Source organism: Adiantum capillus-veneris, chromosome 22, assembly GCF_014529385.1.
Source record: "Adiantum capillus-veneris isolate H3 chromosome 22, ASM1452938v2, whole genome shotgun sequence".
In the NCBI taxonomy this organism is placed as follows: Eukaryota; Viridiplantae; Streptophyta; class Polypodiopsida; order Polypodiales; family Pteridaceae; genus Adiantum; species Adiantum capillus-veneris.
Window position 1 is genome coordinate 44008809 of NC_140952.1, and position 20227 is coordinate 44029035.

At 46.8% G+C, this 20227-nt stretch overlaps 2 protein-coding genes across 6 annotated transcripts in view; one reads left to right on the forward strand and one right to left on the reverse strand.

Annotated features, from left to right (window-relative positions):
* The first annotated feature begins 1722 nt into the window (after nt 1-1722).
* The window catches only part of LOC147429239 (uncharacterized), a 49533-nt gene continuing 31028 nt past the window's right edge, over nt 1723-20227 (forward strand). For 4 of the 5 annotated variants that reach the window (XM_086495367.1, XM_086495366.1, XM_086495368.1 and 1 more), the window contains exons 1-2: nt 1723-1966; nt 2069-2240. The gene's annotated coding sequence lies outside the window, so the exon portion shown is untranslated. Of the gene's footprint in view, nt 1967-2068; nt 2241-3920; nt 4062-20227 lie in introns of those variants that run through there. The other variant, XM_086495369.1, reaches the window with a different exon arrangement.
* On the reverse strand, nt 4077-11890 carry LOC147429240 (uncharacterized). Its single transcript, XM_086495364.1, has one exon. The coding sequence runs from the start codon at nt 11073-11075 to the stop codon at nt 9291-9293; it is 1785 nt and encodes a 594-aa protein (XP_086351490.1). The 5' UTR covers nt 11076-11890; the 3' UTR covers nt 4077-9290.

Sequence of the window (20227 nt, forward strand, 5' to 3'; positions counted from 1 at the left end):
ACATGCCACTCGTTTTATGGGTTTTTTTCATGATTTTAAAGTTAGCTTCCTTGGGAAAATATGCAAGTGGATTCAAAGGACATGAAAAATTAAGTTCTTCAAGATTGATCTGCACTTTGGTAGTAACAGGATGGGTAGTCCTGCTCTCCTTGTGTGCACTCAAATAATGAGATACTACTTCTTTCACCATATTTGGCAAGCAAGGAACCGCTGCGTGTTTGAGGGGGATTTGGCTGTGGCAAGCTTTTGTGAAATCATACAAGAGAGCAAAGTGACGATCCACATGATCGGAGGCAAACAAGCCTCAGAGGATTGGTATAGAACCATACATGTCATGATGAAACTTTGGAGTAGTTGTGGTCTCTCTGTCAAGCAAAAAACTTGTAATCTTTTGACCCTCAAGGCTCGGTTTGAGCTTGAGGTTGGTGTATTTTTATGATGTTTTTAATACTATCCACTCACAATTGTGAGTTTTGCAAAAAAAAAGAAAAAAAACATTAGCTTCCTTGGGGTAGCTTCTTTTACCCTATGGCAAGGAGCAAGTCAGCAAGATCATTACTATGTGATATGGGATGAGAATGATACTTCAGCAAATGGCTTGCAACTATTAACAAATACCCAAAGTAAGATAATGGGTCATTATAAGTGGGTCTAGCCGTGCTGGTGAAAGTGCAACAACTGGTAGCTTTGGGTCCCGAAGCACTCGCATGCCAAGCTTTAGGGTTCATCCTCTACCCGCGGTTAAGGAGAATGTGAGGCGATTCAGGTTTTACTGCCGAGAGAGTTTTCCAGATTGATACTAAAACATATGCTTAAATAAAAAACCTCTTTTGCTAAATTCACGTGGTACATTGCCATGATTACATGGTGGACCCCCCATGATTACTAGTGGTGATCGGTTTTTAATTTTTCCATCATCCTTTTGACTTGTTCACATTTCTTGTGATGATGTGCTTGGTGACATGATTTAGGAGACTGGCAATTCTTTTAATATAAATCTTAAGCTCTTTGTAGACCTGGATATTTAATATCATTTTTTAGCTTCATTTCATGAAAAATATTTAAGGTTTTGGTGAGATATTGTTATCCTAGTCTTTGATAAAAAGGATATCGCTTATGGGAGAGCAATGGGAGAAATGGGTCCCTTCCGTTGACAGACTCACATGACTTACCTTCTTTGTCCACTGATGTTGAATGAGGATCTCCTTCGAGAGGTCCGTCGAGCTCCATGAGGACGGAGCAAGGGTCGGGGGAAACGATGGGTTCAGGCAGCCGCCATAGCTACGACTAAAGGGTGGTTACACAGCTCATCCCATGACAATGAGCAATGAGGAGGCTCTTGGAGTTTGGAATTCTTATCTAATGCTTGTCAAAAGTGGGAAATGTGGAATTAGATAAATGGGTATGGAGCTGGATTATACGAGTGCAACACCTGTCCTACGGTCCTACGGACGGAAAAGGGCCTCAAAAGACATCTTTTTGACAACACAGAAACACTCACTCTCTCTCTCTCTCTCTCTCTCTCTCTCTCTCTGGTTGCGTGCACTGTGTTTAGTGAGGCTCTAGAAGTGAAAAGCTCGTGCCATGTGTCAAACATATAAAGCTCCCTACTTTAACGGTGTTCAACGTCCTTTAGTATATAGGAAGGAAGATTAGAAGGTCTTTACACAAAGTCTCTCTAGATTTTATAGGTATTCCAATTTCCCACCTTCAATTTTAAGTTTTACAGGTAAATAGCAGCTCCAAATTTCGTCTGTGTTTAATGCACTGGTCATGGCGACGTGATGTCTACAGTCCTGCATCTGCATCTGTGCATGCTGATTGATACCACGAGCTCTTGATGATCTGCGCACGACGTATAACAGTTGTTATGTAGGATATCACGCTTATGGGCGTCCGTGTGCTGCAGCATCCTAGTTTAACCTTCAAAGCCTTCTCCTGCCAAGGAAAGCTCGCGATCAGGCCCGTGAGTTCCTTTACAAATATAATACATTTGTAATGCGATCCTCGACTTTGCATGATGTGCTTCATGTCCGTTTCTGCCTGACAATTTTTTGGTCTTTTATAGGATATTGTTGATGTAGTGGTGGGATGTGATTGTCTCGTTTTTGGCAAAGGCTGGCTTCACATAACACACCTGGGTTCTGGCTTGCCATAGTTGCGCCATTGAGGGGGTTTCACAAAGCTTTTTTGGAGTCGTTTTTGAACCTTTCAGTGCGAGAATTCAAGAGAACATTTTTGTAAGTTTCTCAATTTCACCATTTTCTGTTTAAGCCTTCTCTTCTTGGAGAGATTACTTGTCATTGTCATGTGGCATGCCCTTGTCTATTTTGAATGGGCTAGTATTGATTCCTTGAATTACTTAACCTGGACGTTTGATTGTTGGATATGTTAGGTCCCACATCTTGTATCATTTTGTAGACATTAGCTCACTATAATTAGTTGGCAGACAACACGCACACTAGCATAGTGTTAAGGCACTCGGTTCCTAATGGGAAGGTTAGGAGATCATACCCCAATGAACCCTTTGTTTTTTCCCCCAAATGGCACTTAGGATCCAGGGTTCCCTTTTTGGAGGCAAGCTCGCCATAACTAGGGTGGTCACTGGTGGCCATGCTTTTGAGCAGCTCGTAAGAGAGGTAAAGGGAGGTCAATAGAGAGAAGGGGAGTAATAGCTTGTGTTGCAGGAGAGGAGACAAGACGATTGATGGCATGGTTGCTATTGGCTATGATCGGTCCTTCTCTCTTGATGGTTAACCCCTGAACAAAAATCATCCCAACCCTCATTGGTTTGGATTTGTAAAGTTTTGACCACTAGGTAGGCTGAGACTAGGCCCTGCCCCTGTAACCTAAAACTGGAAATTAGTGCACTTGAAGAGTCGACATCCCAGGCATGAAGCTCCTCAAGCACTTTTCGTGCTTTCTGAAGTGCAACACTCCTGGCACACATGTTGACAAAGGGAATGCCAATATCGCATCTTATTTGAACAGCCCAGATCAATTGCCACACGCTCAAGATACAAGCATAGGTTATTGCAACTAGAGAGATGCCCCCGATTCACATCTGCTGAAAACAGCCTAAAGCTTGCTATCCCTACCCCTGTTGGGCATATCTAGAAATCAATGCAGTCCGCTGAAAATAGACCAGAGCTTCCTCACCCTGCCCCTATTCGGCATATCCCACAATTAGTGCATTCAAGAGTCGACATTCCGAAGAAGAAGCTTCTGAAGCTCTTTTCGTGCTTTCTGAACTGCATTATACTTGGCATACATGCCAACCACTATTGCCACACACCTTCAAGATGCAAGCATAGGTGATTGCAACTAGAGAGATGCCCCCGGTTCTCATCTGCTGAAAACAGCCCAAAGATTCTTGGCCCTGCCTTTGCTAGGCATATCTGGAAATCGGTGCACTCCAAGAGACAACATGACGGAGAAGAAGCTCTGAAGCACTTCTGTGCTTTCTGAAGTAGACCACAGTTGGCATACATTGTGAGCAAGGCAGTGCCAAGTATCACATTTTGTAGTGCCACATGCCTTCAACATTCAAGCTTTGTTAATTGCATCTGGAGAGATGTCCTCACTTCGCATCCTATGAAAACAGCCCAGACCTTCCTTGCCCTACCCCTATATCCTGCAATCAAAACATTGCAAGAGGGGGCATCTCTTCAAGCATTTTTTGTGCTTTTTGAAATAGATGACATTTGGCAGACATGTCGACCAAGGCATTGCCAAGAACGATGTTTCCTTTTAATAGCCCCTTGACTAACAATTTGATGCTTTCAACATTGTAATTAGAAGTCGTAGTATTGTAATTAGAAGTGGTTCGTTTACGAAAGTTCATTGGTGATTTGAGCATTGTAACTAGAAGTGGTTCATTTGGTAGTTTCAAAGTTTGACGTCTTTTGTTGCAGATAACTACATTGATTGGTCAACCTAATGTGAGATAGTGTGACCCTCCATAGTGAAGGCCTTGCATTGTTGCGGCTTCTGAAGCTTCTAAAAAAAATCTGTTGTGGTTCCTGGTTGGCTTCTAGAAATGGCTCATGGATTGCTTAGAGGTGCAAGATCTTGTCGTTCTTTTTGCCTTTTTGAATGTTTTGTTTGATGCTAGCTTTTCTAGAACTAGAAATTGATGTTGTAGAATTTATTCGATAAGCTTGTAGTGGATCTTAGTGTGAGTTGGCCTCGATAATCCTTGGTGATTGTCCTTTGAGGCAACATCTATCGCTTGTTGATAAACATTTTGTAGACAACATGTCTATTTTCAGTAGCCCTTGAATCTAAGTCGCATTTTTCCATTATTATCTCTCATTTGGCGATGCTAATGTCTTGCCACGTACATTCAAGCTCAAGCATACACGATAGTCAAGCCTCAGAATGGCCAATCATATAAGAAATAGCGTTTTGATACTAGCACAAATATAATTTTGATGTACTTGCTTGCTTGAATCTCTAAATTTTTTTCATTTTTGTACTTTGTTAATTTCAGTCAACACCGTTTATGGATCACAATGACAAAGAATTGGACTCAAGTCTTTTAGATTGTGTGATTCGAATCCGGTCATTGTGTGATCAACATCAGACATCTGTAAAATTTCAAGATGATCTCTTGAGAATTCTCTTCGAAGGTTTACATCCAACTGTGGGGAAAAAGATGGTCACATCCTCTGAGAAGAAGTGCTTGGCATCGCTCTTGGTTTGTAAGCTAAGCAATTGGAATGGGCGACTAGGTGACAAGCAAATTCCATGCAACTTTTCTCAATTGTTACATATGTACAAAGAGAAAGGTATGGTTAGCCCTCAAGAATGGAAGCTCTGTGTTGGCACTGAGGACACTCCACATAGTCCTCAAGTGTTTGAACCTAGCATGGAGGATGCATACGAGGGTGTTGTTCTAAAATGTAGATGTAGTATGGAAGGTAGTTCTTCAAGTTTGCAGCGTGATTGTAGCGCATGTTGTGTAAGGTGTCCCCAATGTAGGAAGCCAAGGAAAGAAATGATATCGTTTCAATATATCTCTTTTGTAGATCAGTTGCAATTGATATGTGGAAGTGAGTCCCTTCGCCATGATTTCCTTGCCATGTGGAGACAAAGAGCACAATGGCTTGGAAGAGAAACCCATGACTACCCCTCACATATTAATGAGTTTTGGGATGGAGAAAAGACAAGAATGTATCAAAATTTTTGGAATCCAGATGTGCATTGGGAGGCACTGTCACGAGGACGTGGCAATTGCTAACCTTAGTTGTTGGTTTCTTTCCAATGATTTTTGTTTAATTTTTGAGACCCTCTTTTTGAAGTTGCAAATGGTCGGACATTGTATGGCCAATGTGAACGGTAGTATCACCCGCAGATGGATAGTGGTCGGCACTGGAATTCGTATAGTAAGAGGATGTTTAGGCTCAGAGCAAGATCATGTAGGTCCCCTCGTTGCACTTAGCAAGTTGGTGGATACTAGGAAGTGAACTCAATAAAGGCATAAAGCCAAGGTGGGATCACCAACAGAAAGTATCCGATAGTTGGGCCACATTGCACTTTTGGATGCGGTCCCGATGAGGATAGATGGTCAGATGACCAGTGGGAGCCCAACGGAAGCATCTCCTAAAATTTAGGAACCTGCTATTTTGGGCCGTGAAATGTGTTCGCGTCATTACCTTCGGTATGACCCGGGGAACATTTTATTACTCTGCTGCAAAGTCAACTGATGTACTAGTTGCGAGATTTTTAAGCAAGAAGCCCAATGCGGGGAAATTGCATGCATGAGTGCCAAGTGACACTTTTTGGCCAATTTACCAAGTCTGTGAGAAGAGAACTCGTAACTAACTCTTTGGAGCAGTTTTGGAGGCTGATAACTCTGATTTTGAGCCATCTCTCTCCATTTTTGAGCTTCCCATGACTTTACCTTGGACCAAGGAGCTCATTTTCAGCATTGGAAGGCATTAGCTGCGTGTTTACAGGGCTGTTTTGCTGCGATTTTAGCGATACACAGGTTTTGGCAGCCATGGAAATCTTTCCCTTTTTGCATCTATTTGTTCACAGATGCATTACAGGTCAAGGGCAGAAGAGGGGGCGCTTGATTTATGCTGGAGGGATGCTTCATTGAGAACCTGTCACACAGGTTAAGAGCTATGGAGTGCTTTCTTTCCCTCTTATGTACAGTGTGGTGCCAGGAGTGATGCCCTGCACGCTACACACTGCTCTCTCTCTCCCCTACGTGCAGTTATGTGATGCCCCACAAGAGGGATTTTCATTTGACCAATGTACAGTTATGTGGGTTCATGCGCGATTGCCGAGGCAAGAGCCTCTTGCACAGGTACTGGATTAGCTAGCGGCTAATCCCCCGCAGGTACATGTGAATTTGGAGAGGTTTCACCTTAGAAATCTCGTCCGATTCAAAGGGCAAGTAGCCCTACAGGTGCGGGAGCTCGAGGTCTTGCTACAGATGCGATTGGCACGCGAAATGGAGCCCAAAACAGGGAATTACAGCCTGCTGTGTATTTTTGCAGGTTTAGGGTTTCGGCCCTAAACGGACCCTAATACCCCCAGGAGGTTCGGGGAAGCGGGGGGACCGCTGTACAGGTGAACTGGCGCATTTTTGAGGCAGAAAACAGAGAATTCAGCGTGCTGCAGATTCTCGCCAGGTTTTGCAAAGTGTCCGTATTCGTCGGGAAAGTCACCTATTGCGTGGGGATATTGACTGTGAAGCGTCCTAGTACAGTTATGCTACCGAAATCGGGGCAGAACAGGTGTTTCTTAGCCTAGATTGTGCGGGACAGCTTGTAGGAGATCACAGGTTTGTTAAAGAATAAAGAAATACCGAAAGGGGTGCCAATTTTGGGGCCTACAAGTTGTCGGCGTCTTCTCGGAGCATTCTAGCTTCCGAGCCCGTGTGTGTTCTTAAGTGTTAATCCCCGTTACAGGTTACCTTTGCAAAGTGCTCTGTGTGTGTCTGAAGTAAAGAATTTCGGGTGAAAGCCGAAGCCTACCGCCCCACAGGCCGGTTACATGGTTCCATTGCCGGGATAGAATCACTTTTTCCTCAAAGAGTGAGCCTCGGTTCTTTTGGGTAAAGACACAGAGTGTAGGAACGTGGGATTACACTATGGCCGACAAAGGGAAGGGCATTATGGAAGAGGGTTCCTCTTCACAGGACAGACAGGAAATTCCGCATGTACGCCCTGCTAAAAAGTGGTCAAATTAGGGCTGATTTTCTGCTGCGTTTTTAGGGTTTGCAAGTATGAACCAAGATGAGATAGGGAGAGGTCTCACAGTGGTAGATTGGCCACTAGATCTCCTCCGAGAGTGATGTGGGTCTGCCAGGTGACACGCTGCTTGCCGATTCTCTGAGGCAATTGCTTGGATTCTATGACGCATTGGTAAATCATCTTGAAATTTGAGCTTGCTTGGTCGTGGATAGTACGCTACAGTGTTGTGGAATTATGCTCGTTTGCAGAGGCAAGAGCCTTTTGCACACGTAAAAGTTAAGGGACACGTTGCAAGATGCTATGTGGTGAAGTTCAAGAACTATCCACCAATGGATGCAAAGTGGATGGAAGAGCATGAACTGTCAGAGTCACCAAATGTATTGCTGCTTTTCCTTAAGGCCTTTGGGTTACAGCCTACGTATGCCTCAACCCAATGTCTGCAAAGGAGGGGTAATGATAGAGCTAGCACATCAAATGTACTCATGGATTCAGTGCAACAGCAGTGTACAGTTTGACAAAAGTATGAAGGTCTCATTAAGTCATTTGTACATATGTTTTGACAGTCTTTCTTGCGGATACATGCGATGATAAAAGGGTGCTTACCACACAAGATCATCTATGGCATGTATTTATGGTATGCAATCGAGGACGTTTGCGATTTCAAGAGGGGGGTATGTCATGAGGACGTGGCAACTGCTAACCTTAGTTGTTGGTTTCTTTCCAATGATTTTTGTTTAATTTTGGAGACCCTCTTTTTGAAGTTGCAAATGTTCGGACATTGTATGCAAAGTTACTTGGAACGGGAACGGGGAACGGGAACGGGGGGCTTCGAAACGGTACCGGAACGTATAGGCGGGGACCGGAACGGGAACGTTGGAACGGTCCACCAAAAAACGCTGAAATTAGCCTCAAAACAGCCTATAAGTTAGGAAACAACTATAAGCCAAGCTTCTAACACCTACTTGGACAATTAGAATCATGTTCAAGCATGTTTTAAGTTTCAACATGTCGCTTGTGCGCGATGCGCGTTAGTGGTTGCGGATGTAAATTCAATTTACCGAGGTTGTAGACCATAGTTACCGGGGAACGCCCCCTAGCCCCCGTTCCGGCGTTCCGGGGGGCAGTTCCCTTCCCGAACGTTCCGGAACGTCCCGGAATGTCTGACGTTCCGGGTGGCCAATGCAAACCGGAACGGCCGTTCCGGAACGTTCCGAAACGCCCCCGGACCGTTCCGGAATGCTCCTGGAACGGCCAACGGCTACAAACAAATTTGGCAAAAATTGAAAAAATTGAAGTAAATGTTTGGGCTTCTTTTGAAAGTGTGCAAGGCCTCAAGGACTCATAAAATGCACCCCCCTCCCCCTTTCTCTTCACAAGCTAATCCTCAAGGCTCAAGCTCTCTCCCTCTCACTCTCAAGATCTCTCCCTCTCAAGACTCACTCTCTCAAGGCTCAAGGCTTCAAGCCTTCAAGCTCTCTTCCTCTCCCTCCCACTCTCTCAAATCTCTCCCTCTCCATCTCTCTCTCTCTCTCTCTCTCTCTCTCTCTCTCTCTCATCATCTAGTCATAGCAAGGTTGAATGGTCTTCAAAACGAGTTTTTTGTGAGTATTAGAGTCAAAGCACTCTAATATTCCTTGTATTTAAACACAAGGAGCTAAAAATTGCACTATTTGGGTGTTTTTTATACCTCCCGTTCCGCGACGTTCCCGTTCCGGACCCCTAGCCGTTCCCCCGTTCCGCGGGGATCCCGTTGCCGTTCCCGTTCCGCGTTTCGGGTAACTATGTTGTAAACACCTCATAACATACTAAGTGCATCACAAATAACATTATCTAGGAAGTGCAAAGATTGAAGAGCTCAATAAAGTTGAATAGACAGAAAGACGGATTAAAAACTTAAAAGACTATGACTATATAGTATAAATTCAAGTGTGGCTTATAAGGCCAGCCAAGGCACTACAAAAAGGTAAGCACTGAGAAAAGATAAGAGTCGAGGCTCAAGAGTAAAGACTAGCCACTATGGACTCAAGAGCTCAATACATAGATGCCAAAATGCCATAATGGAAACATGTCAAGGGCCAAGGCTCAAGGACCAGTGGCAGAAGAGCTAGCCTGCCAATCTGTAGTGGTGTCATGGAGATCATGGATGTCATCCCAATCCTCATCCCCAACAGGCTCGTCCGCATCATCCACTTCATGTAAAACCTCTGTAGATCCACCCTCCCCAAGTATCTCCGCCTCTGCCTCCATCTCCCACTGTAGAAAGGGATCTGATACTTTGGATGCCGACTTGCAAAGCATACGCAAGTTTGCACTCACAAATACAAGATCATTTGCTTTCTCCACTGCAAGTCGGTTTCTCTTCCTGGATGCAACGTGGCTATAAACACTCCACAATTGCTCCAAGCAAGAGGAGCTAACCGCTTGGCTGAGGATGCGGATAGCTAGTCTCTGAAGCTCTGGCCCATCTGAGCCATAGTCCTGCCACCACAAAACTGAGGAGATCTTGGTGCGATCAACTTGGGCATCGGCAAGCCCAAATGATCCTCGCATATCCCTGTACATAGCAAGTTGATCCTTGATTTTGCGGCGCTCTTCTCGATCAGGGTGAAACATGGTCAAGATCTCGTTCCATTGCTTGGTCACCTCCCCATCATGCTCCTGTCCTGCACCTTGAAACTCTGGATCCAGCACAAAAGCCGCACCATGGAAAGGGGAAGCATAGGCGTCCCATCTGCTCTGACAAAGCAAGCTAATCTCCTCAAACCTATCTGCATTTGGCTCAAGTGTTTGGAGGGCCTCCACCATGCGATCCATGGCCTCATAAACCTTGCCAATGCAAGGTTGCATGCCATCAACTACTCGAAGCAAGTGGAGTACCGGCTGTACCATTTGGTCTATAGTCTTCAGTGACTCCCAAAACTGGGGATCCTCTGACTTGCTTGCACATAAGATCCCTGCGACTGAACCTGCGTAGGATGAGGAAGTATACTCCGTACTGCTGAGGGTCTGCCGCACTGCACTCTGACATTCGCATAGGCGATGAACCATTAGGTAGTTGTAGGCAAAGCGGGTCTCGCAATACTTCAAGAGAACCTTATCCCCTGACCGCTTCAAGAATGCAGCACGAAGGAGATTGTGATTGTTGATGAAGGACACTATCTTGGACGCACTTGTAATGAGAGGCTCAATCCAAGGTAGGCGCCCTATATCCTTTAAAAGGTTATTGAGACAATGTGCCATACAAAATGACACTTTGATGCGGGGATACATGCCCTCCAAAATGGCGCCGGCTGCCCTGTTTGATGCCTCCCCATCCGTGACAAGTTGCAACACCATCTCTGGGCCAATGATCTCTATGGCAGACGCCCACTCTCCAGCAAGCACATCGGCGGATTTCCCTGTTTCTGTGGCGTCATGTGAGTGGGCAAAGTACATCTCTCCCTTGCAATAAGCCACAAGCCCATGAATGGATCTCCTCCTTGTGTCGCTCCATCCATCTGCAATGAGTGTCACTCCATACTTGGCCCATTGTCGCTTCATGTTTACGGCTGCCATCTCCACAACAGCCTTCTCTCTATCAAGAAGAGTAGTACGGAGGGCCTCTGAAGTGGGTGGCACGTAGCGTGGCCCGTAATCCCCAATCCTTGTGCACATTGCCTTGAAGTAGTCCGACCTATACAATGTACATGTCACAAAGGTCAAAAGAGAAGACAATGTAGATTGAAAAACAAACATACTAGTTATGGTCATGATATGAAAGAGCATTGAGAACTTGGAACTTACCGAGCCTTTATGAAAGGGATATGATCGTGATAAAAAAAGCGGGCAACGGCGGCATCCACATCCTCCTTCTTTTTGGGATCCCATGACGAATCTAGAGTTTGTTGACGATGGGTGGGATGAGAGGGAGTGCTCGTTTGAAATGATGATTGAGCCGCCGCACTACTACCTCCAACGGAAGCGTGCGAATGAGTGGTAGAAGAAGGAAAAACCAAGTGATTGGGGTCAATGGCTTTCCGCTTGGGTCGATCATTTGCTTTGGCTCTTATGATGGCATCCTTGATCTCAAGCTCCTTCTTCTTCTCGGCCGTCACATTAATGCAAAGTTTCACTTGCTCCCCCACTATGTGAAGGAGATGTGCTCGAACCTTGCTTGTCCCGGATTTGCGTTGAAATCCACATAGTTTGCACGTCCATGATCTTGCACCGCCTTCTTTGCCCAAGACTTCGGAGTGCACCTCATCCCACCATGAAGGCTCATCCTTCTTTCCTCTCTTACCAACCGAGGGACCTTCATTTGATGCGGAAGCTTGTGCCATGTTGATGGCGCTTGAGACTTGAGGCTTGAAACTCAAGAGAGAGATGGAGGCATGGAGCTTGAAAGTTGAGAGAGGGATGGAGCTTGAGAGAGGGATGCAATGAAGGAAATTGGAATGGAGCTTGCAAGTTGCGAGAGGGATGAAGCTTCAACCTTGAGAGCTTGTGGCTTCGAGCTTGAGAGAGAGGGTGAGAGAGGCTTGAAGCTTCAAGCTTGAGAGAGGGTGTGAGAGAGTGGCTTCAAGCTTCAAGCTTGAGAGGGAGGGTGAGAGGGAGAGAGTGGCGCTTCAAGACTCAAGTAGCAATGCGGGAGAGTGAGGGCTATGAAATTGTGAGGGGTGTGCATTAGCTTTTATAGGAGAAAATAGTGAAGACCCCCCCTCCCCCCCCCCCCCCCCCCAAACACACACACACCTCTAGTGTGAACCATCCCATGAGTGGGCGCTCCAAAAACTGCCACCCAAATTTGAATTTTAAAAACTGCCGCCAGACGTTCCGTCCGGCCGTTCCGTCCCGTTCCGTCCCGTTCCGCCCTGCTGGAACGCCGTTCCGCTGTTACGTTCCGGAACCGGAACGTCCGCCCGTTCCCGTAGCCGTTTCTCCGGCCGGCCTTGCTCGGAACGCCGTTATGGAACGAAATGCCCCCGTTCCGCCCGTTCCGTGTTACTGTGGGAAATTGGAATGGAGCTTGCAAGTTGCGAGAGGGATGAAGCTTCAACCTTGAGAGCTTGTGGCTTCGAGCTTGAGAGAGAGGGTGAGAGAGGCTTGAAGCTTCAAGCTTGAGAGAGGGTGTGAGAGAGTGGCTTCAAGCTTCAAGCTTGAGAGGGAGGGTGAGAGGGAGAGAGTGGCGCTTCAAGACTCAAGTAGCAATGCGGGAGAGTGAGGGCTATGAAATTGTGAGGGGTGTGCATTAGCTTTTATAGGAGAAAATAGTGAAGACCCCCCCCCCCCCCCCCCTCCCCCCCCCCCCCCCCCCCCAAAAAACACACACACACCTCTAGTGTGAACCATCCCATGAGTGGGCGCTCCAAAACTGCCGCCTGTTTTTGAAATTTAAAAACTGCCACCCAAATTTGAATTTTAAAAACTGCCGCCAGACGTTCCATCCGGCCGTTCCGGACCGTTCCGTCCCGTTCCGCCCTGCTGGAACGCCGTTCCGCTGTTACGTTCCGGAACCGGAACGTCCGCCCGTTCCCGTAGCCGTTTCTCCGGCCGGCCTTGCTCGGAACGCCGTTATGGAACGAAATTCCCCCGTTCCGCCCGTTCCGTGTTACTGTGGGAAATTGGAATGGAGCTTGCAAGTTGCGAGAGGGATGAAGCTTCAACCTTGAGAGCTTGTGGCTTCGAGCTTGAGAGAGAGGGTGAGAGAGGCTTGAAGCTTCAAGCTTGAGAGAGGGTGTGAGAGAGTGGCTTCAAGCTTCAAGCTTGAGAGGGAGGGTGAGAGGGAGAGAGTGGCGCTTCAAGACTCAAGTAGCAATGCGGGAGAGTGAGGGCTATGAAATTGTGAGGGGTGTGCATTAGCTTTTATAGGAGAAAATAGTGAAGACCCCCCCCCCCCCCCCCCCCCCCAAAACACACACACACCTCTAGTGTGAACCATCCCATGAGTGGGCGCTCCAAAAACTGCCGCCTGTTTTTGAAATTTAAAAACTGCCACCCAAATTTGAATTTTAAAAACTGCCGCCAAACGTTCCGTCCGGTCGTTCCGGACCGTTCCGTCCCGTTCCGCCCTGCTGGAACGCCGTTCCGCTGTTACGTTCCGGAATCGGAACGTCCGTCCGTTCCCGTAGCCGTTTCTCCGGCCGGTTGTTGCTCGGAACGCCGTTATGGAACGAAATGCCCCCGTTCCGCCCGTTCCGTGTTACTGTGATTGTATGGCCAATGTGAACGGTAGTTTCACCCGTAGATGGATAGTGGTCGGCACTGGAATTCGTATAGTAAGAGGATGTCTAGGCTCAGAGCAAGATCATGTAGGTCCCCTCGTTGCACTTAGCAAGTTGGTGGATACTAGGAAGTGAACTCAATAAAGGCATAAAGTCAAGGTGGGATCACCAACAGAAAGTATCCGATAGTTGGGTCACATTGCACTTTTGGATGCGGTCCCAATGAGGATAGATGCTATTTTGGGCCGTGAAATGTGTTCGCGTTGACGGACGCAAAGCGGACCCCGAACCCCGACGGCCTCTAAAACGCTGGGGGCTGAATGGCGCGCCTCGAGCATGCCACGTGAAAGTGAACAGGGGGCACCACCTAGCTTTGAGCGGCTAGGACGCAAACCACGATGATATGAACACCGCAAACTTACACACACACAGAGAGAGAGAGAGAGAGAGAGAGAGAGAGAGAGAGAGAGAGAGAGAGAGAGAGAGAGAGAGAATTTGCAAATGATGAAAACCCTCGGGGGTGTGAGGGTGAATTATTTCTGCAATATTTACAAAGTGGCACGCCGTGGTGGTAATTTACCATTCCAGTAATTTATAGTTTTATCTGGATTCATCTAGGGATATCCTGGATTCATCTAGGTATATTTTTTAGTCGTATAGCGGACATGCAGACCTCACATTCCAGGATTCACCATTCGCCGACGCCATTCCAGTAATTCCGGGTGAAAACTGAAGATAATGATGAAAATAACCTATAAATTACTGGAATGGCGTCCCGGTTGCGTGTTGCCGGTGCGTCGGTGTCGAGCGTACTTCTTTTCGGGGTCAAACGAGGCATGCCTTCAGCACATTTTCTCTTTTTGTTGTTGACGACGCGTGCTTTGGATCCTTCTTCTTTTTCGTCGATGTTGTAGTCATAAACCTTTGGGTTTTTTGTATTTGTGGTACGGTGCGTATATGCGTGTGTGTGTATGTATAGGTGCATGAGGGTGGATGTGTGTATGTATTGGTGCATGAGGGCGGATGTGTGTATGTGCGAGTGTGCACGCGTGCGTGTATGTGTGTATTTGTATATGTATGTGTGTGTGCATAAGCGTGCGTGGGAAATGGGGGCTTAATATTATTATGTAATTAATATATATATATATATATATATATATATATATATATATATATATATATATATATATATATATATATATATATATATTGTTTTCTATGGTGGTTGATGGCCGGCTGCCTGCTACGCTACGCGAGGCGGATGGGGGGGGAGATAGGGTCAGAGAGAGAGTGTGGGTGTGGGCGGTGTCGAGCGTGTATTGTGTGTGTGTGTGTGGTGTTTGTAGAGAGAGAGAGAGAGAGAGAGAGAGAGAGAGAGAGAGAGAGAGAGAGAGAGAGAGAGAGAGAGAGAGAGAGAGAGAGATGGGGTGAATGGGGGGGGGGAGATGGCGGGTTGTGGGTGTATGTGCATAGAGTGTGTGTGCATAGAGAGAGAGAGAGAGAGAGAGAGAGAGAGAGAGAGAGAGAGAGAGAGAGAGAGAGAGACTTCGGGCTGAGAGAAGGAGAGAGAGATGGGGTGAGGGAGAGGGAGGGATAGGGTGTGGTGTGTGGGTAGAGAGGGTGTGTAAGGGAGGGAGTGTGTGTGGATAATAGAGAGAGAGAGAGAGAGTATTTTTCTGTGCCTTCACAGGCTCGTGAGAGAGAGAGTGTGTGTGAGGGAGAGATAGGGTGAGGTCCACGCCTTCGGGGGCCGCCGGACAAGAGAGTGAGGGAGGGGGGGGGGGGGGTTTGGCAATGGAGTGGGGTAGGGGGAATGTGTGGGTGAGAGAGAGAGAGAGAATAGTATCTACTGTCTTGCATGGTATCTTAAAGACGAGAGGAGGGGAGCAAGTCAATGGGTGGGAGTGAGGGAATATTAGCGGGCCAAGGGAGGAGGGAATGAGGCCGAGGGGAGGGTGAGGCGAGCGGGTGGGGAAGAGGGGGGAGGGGTTAGGAAAAGAATATTAGCGGGCCAAGGGGGGGTAATGAGAGTGGGGGAAAACGTGTGAAGGGTGAGTGTAAGAATACTGGAGAGCGGAGGGGGGGGTTTCCATGCGGCTCACACAGAGGGAGCACGAGAGAGGGGTCGGGGGGTGAGTGCTCAAAGCTTGCGCCTGGCTGGGGGGGGGGGGGGGGGGGGGGGGGGGGGGTTTGGTAAATTTGGGAGAGAGGGAGAGAGATATTAGAGAGAGGTATGTAGGGAAAATGAGAGAGAGAGAGAGGGGGTGTTATTTCATCCAATGCCCGTCGGGCGGGGGGGGAATAAGCTATGGGAGGGGTGTGAGAAAGGGTATCTGAAATCGAGGGCGGCCGGCTAGACTGGGGTATGGATCAATGGGGCTGAGGGTGATAAGGTCGGCAAATCGAAGGGGGGGGGGGGGGTGTGTCATGCCCGTAGGGGTGTTGGGAGGATTGACCAGGTTGTGCCGAGCCTTCCAACAGTGTTGCCAAGGCTTCAACAGAGGAAAAATAAGTTTTTTTTTCTTCTTTTTTTCTTTGATTTTCAAAAGTCGGCTATCATTAGCCCTCTCCCTTTGGCTAGAGGCATTCATGCTTCTAGCCCTTCTTGTGCTTCTTCAACTGTAGAGTTAGAGGGTTCTCCCTCCTCTGGAATGTCTAGCACGAATTCTGGGTCAAACCTAAGAAAATATCTTTTCAGTCCCCATCCATTGACCCTAGTCTTGTGAATTCTCCCATCTGCTTCCATCAGCTTATAGCTGCTGTTTTCATAGCGCTTCTTGATGATGAATGGCCCTTCCCATCTGGGTTGAAATTTCTTATCCTTCCTAGTGTCAAATCTGTTGTCGTATCGCAGTACTAACATGCCTTTTTCCAGTCCCTTTTCTTTACGCCCTTGATTGAAAGTGAGCCGGCTTCGTTCTACCTGTGCTGCATAGTGATTGATTGCTTCTTCCCTATCCAGTTGGAGTCCCTCCAGATCCAAGATGTGGTTTCGGAGGTTTACAATCGGACGATGTGTCTGGCTAGCCAAAACTCGTAAGCTGGCTATCTATACCTCAATGGGTAGAATTTCCTCCGTCCCATAAACTAGATGGAAAGGGGTGAAACCTAGTGATGTTTGGAATGTTGTTCTCTAAGCCCAAAGAGCTGCCATGAGATGTTTATCCCAGTCCCGTGTGTGGTTGTTCACCTGTTTTGTGATGATTTTGCAAATCATTCCATTTACCTTCTCTACCAGACCATTGCATTGTGGATAGTATGGTGTGGAATGCCGACGTGTGATGCCTAACTTCTTCATCAGTTCTCCCACCAAATCACCTCTGAATCCTGGTCCTCTATCTGATATTATATCAAGAGGAGTCCAAAACGGCAAACGATATGCTCAAAAATGAACTTTGCCACCTCTTGGGCTGTAATGCGGGTGGTGACCGTTGCTTCTTCCCATCGAGTCATGTAGTCTACACCCACTATGATGTACAGTTTACTTGATTGGGCCCTTGGTAAAGGACCGATTGCATCTATTCCCCATTTCTCAAAAGGACCATATGAGATGATAGGGGTTTGTGGCTCGTAGGTTAACGTGCGATCACTGGCCACTTGACAAGCCTTGCATGTTTTACACCAATGGTGTACGTCCCTGTTCAAACTAGGCCAAAAGTATCCTGCCTGTAGAATCTTCCTACTGGTGATATTTAGAGCAAAATGACCGCCGCAGACGCCGTCATGGCAACTTGAAATTACCTCTGTGATTTCACTGGAGGTTGGCACCCGCCTGAGAATTTGATCTTTGCCCTGACAATACAAGTGGTCGTCTACAAGGCGGTACCTAGTATCCTTCCTTACCAGCCACTTTTTGGCCTTTAGTGTGTCCGGCTGGACATTCTCCTGTATCTAGAAAACTGATGACTTCAGGCATAGCATCACTACCTTGGAAGAGGGGTAGCTTTAATTTGATCGCCCCTATGGGAACGTCTTGTATTCTTTCTTTAGCTAGAGCATCTGCCTCTTGATTTTCTGCTCTGGGGACATGGAATAGTTTCACTGCTTCAAACTTCTTTAGACGGGTCCTTCACTTGGCGAAGTTGACCAAGTAAAACCTGATTTTTACGATCCCAGGTGCCATTTATCTGCCTTATCAAAAGCAAAGCGTCGTCGAACACATTTAGGCGCTGAATTCTTTGTGAAATACATTGTTCCAACCCAAGAATTAGGGCTGCATATTCTGCTTCATTGTTGGAGTGGGAGTGTAATAACTACCCAATGGAGAATACTCTTTCTTGCCGTTCATTGAAAATGACCATGCCTGTTGCAGACTGATCCATTGTTCTCTTGTATGCTTCGTCAAAGAAAAGAGAGTGAGCTCTCTCTAGCCTAGGACTTTCTATCGTTGGTGTTTCTTCCTTTGCTTCCGTGTTGACCTTCAGCTTCTTCTCATAATGGCGATGAGTGAGAATTCCCGCTAAACTAGCCCTGGTGGAGTTTTCTACTTGCATGGTGTAGTCAAACTCTTGTAGTCTAATTAACCACTTTGAGATCCTAGATGAGACATCCATGTGTCGCATTACATATGGAAAAACCTCCTCCATTGTCAGGATTACAAAGGGTCTAGGCAGGAGATACGAGCGGAACTTTGTGGTAGCAAACATTAGTGCCAGAACCATGTGTTCTACTTCGGTAAATCCTTTTTCTGACGGGGTCATGACACGACTAGAGAAGTAAATAGGGCACATGAAAGAAGTTTTGGGGTCCTTTTGCATTAGCATTGTTCCGAGTGTATCACTTCCCACACTAGGGTTCACATAAAATGGCTTGTCCCACTTAGGAGGTGAAATAGTGGGAAGCTTAGCTAGGATTTGCTTTACCTCAGTAAATTGCTGCTCATTCTCTTCACTCCATGAGAAGACATCCCTCTGGGTGAGTTGTTGTAGGGGAAGGACCACTTGAGATAGCAGGTGAATGAACCTGCTTAAGTATCTTACCTTCTGAAGGAAAGAAACCAGCTGCTTGGCGGTGATGGGTGACGATAAAGATACCAAGGCCTGAATCTTGCTAGGGTCAGCCTCGATTCCTTTTGCTGAAATTACATGACCAAGGAGAGTGACTTTGCTTTCACCAATGTGACACTTGTCCATGTTGAGTTGGCCACCCAAGGTTTGCAGCCTGGTTAAGCCATCATAGACTTTGCTTAAATGAAGGGCTCGTGAGCTATAAATGCAAAAATCATCTATGAAAACCCGTATTGATGTTCCAAAGTAGGGTTGGAAAACAAAAGTCATATAGCATTGAAACGTGGCCGTGAAACGTGGCCGGGGCGTTAGTGAGGCCAAACGGCATCACTCTGTAGGCAAAACATCCCCAAGGTGTGATGAAGGTTGTCTTCTTCTGATCCTCCTCCGCAATGCTAATCTGGAAGTATCCTGAGTAGCCATCGCATACTGTGTATCGCTCGTGACTTGCCCTTCATTGAGTATTTCATCTTGGAATGGGAGGGGAAAGTGGTCCCTCTTCGTGGCTGCATTGAGAGGTTTATAATCCACACAGACTCTCCACTTACCATTTTTTTTTGGTGTGACTACTACTGGGGAGACCCATTCTGAGTCTTCGACAGGGTAGATGAAACCTGCTTGTAGCAAACTTCTCACTTCTTTAAGAAATGCCTCTTGTTGGATTACTCCAAGTCTTCTGAGCTTTTGTACTACGGATTTACTGCCTTCCTTGAGCTTTATGTGGTGTTGTACTACTGTAATTCTTATGATCTTATCATAGCCATCAATGAACAAAGTAGTGAAGTTACCTAGCATGGAGACGTACTCCTTCCTTTCTTCATTGGTTAGCTCATTTGAGAGCATTTTTTGTAGCTTACCTGCATCCTCCAAGGACTGCATACGTGATGATCCCTCTTGGTTTGTTGAGGTTGTTTCAGATTGTGTTAATCTGTTCGGGTCTTTGAGAATGACCCCCATTACTTCGATGCTACTGTCACTTCCGTCGGTGGTGGTCGTCTCTTCCCCTGAGGTAGACAAGTAGTCGCTGGTGGACTCATCTTCTGAAGCCTCCAAGATCATGTTGCACTGCTTCCCAGTCCTCATGTCGTAGAATATGGACTTCCCTTTAGCATCCTTCATTTGGATCATCTCGGTGCTCCTGTCTTGTTTAGCTTCCATAGCCATAAGCCAAGGCCTCCCAAGAATGATGGGGTAGCCCTCCCCTTTGTGTGGCATGACAAAGATGTCTACCTCCACTTCTGTATTGAATGCTTTTACTTTGACCGCATTTACAATGCCTACGCATTTCACTCTTACATTGTTTGCCATCTTGGCTCGGCAGGGTGCCGGCCTACTTACCTCTAGACCTAGATGGTGCATCATCTTTTCACTCATGACGCATATTTGCACGCCACCATCTATGTAGACGTTTGAAATTCATTGCCCCTTGATGTGAGCGTCCATGGTTGGCAGGATGTCGTTGAGATCCCTCCCAGAGATAGCCCCAGCTAGCCTGGGACCTGGGCCTTGATTTCCTGGTACTTACCATTTTTGTCCATTGCCTCCTCATTCTGGGTGAAAGGTGGAGTAATTGGGGCCAAGTTATCTTCGGGCCCTGCATTAACACATCCTGAACTAAGTCATAGGGTTTTGCATACTCACCTAGTGAGAAGTCCACGATGTTTATCTTCCGCCGCGGTTTAGCTGCTTGCTTGCTAGACTCGGCCTTTCCTTTCATCTTCTCTTCTCTTTGAGATGCCTCCTCGTGCCTCGCACGTTTCACTCCCATAGCATACACTTCTTCTACCTTCGCTTTTCCTTTGTGCTTATCTCA

Coding starts and splice junctions, on each gene's coding strand:
- LOC147429240 (XM_086495364.1), bottom strand. CDS start 11,075: ATGGGATCCCAAAAAGAAGGAGGATGTGGATGCCGCCGTTGCCCGCTT.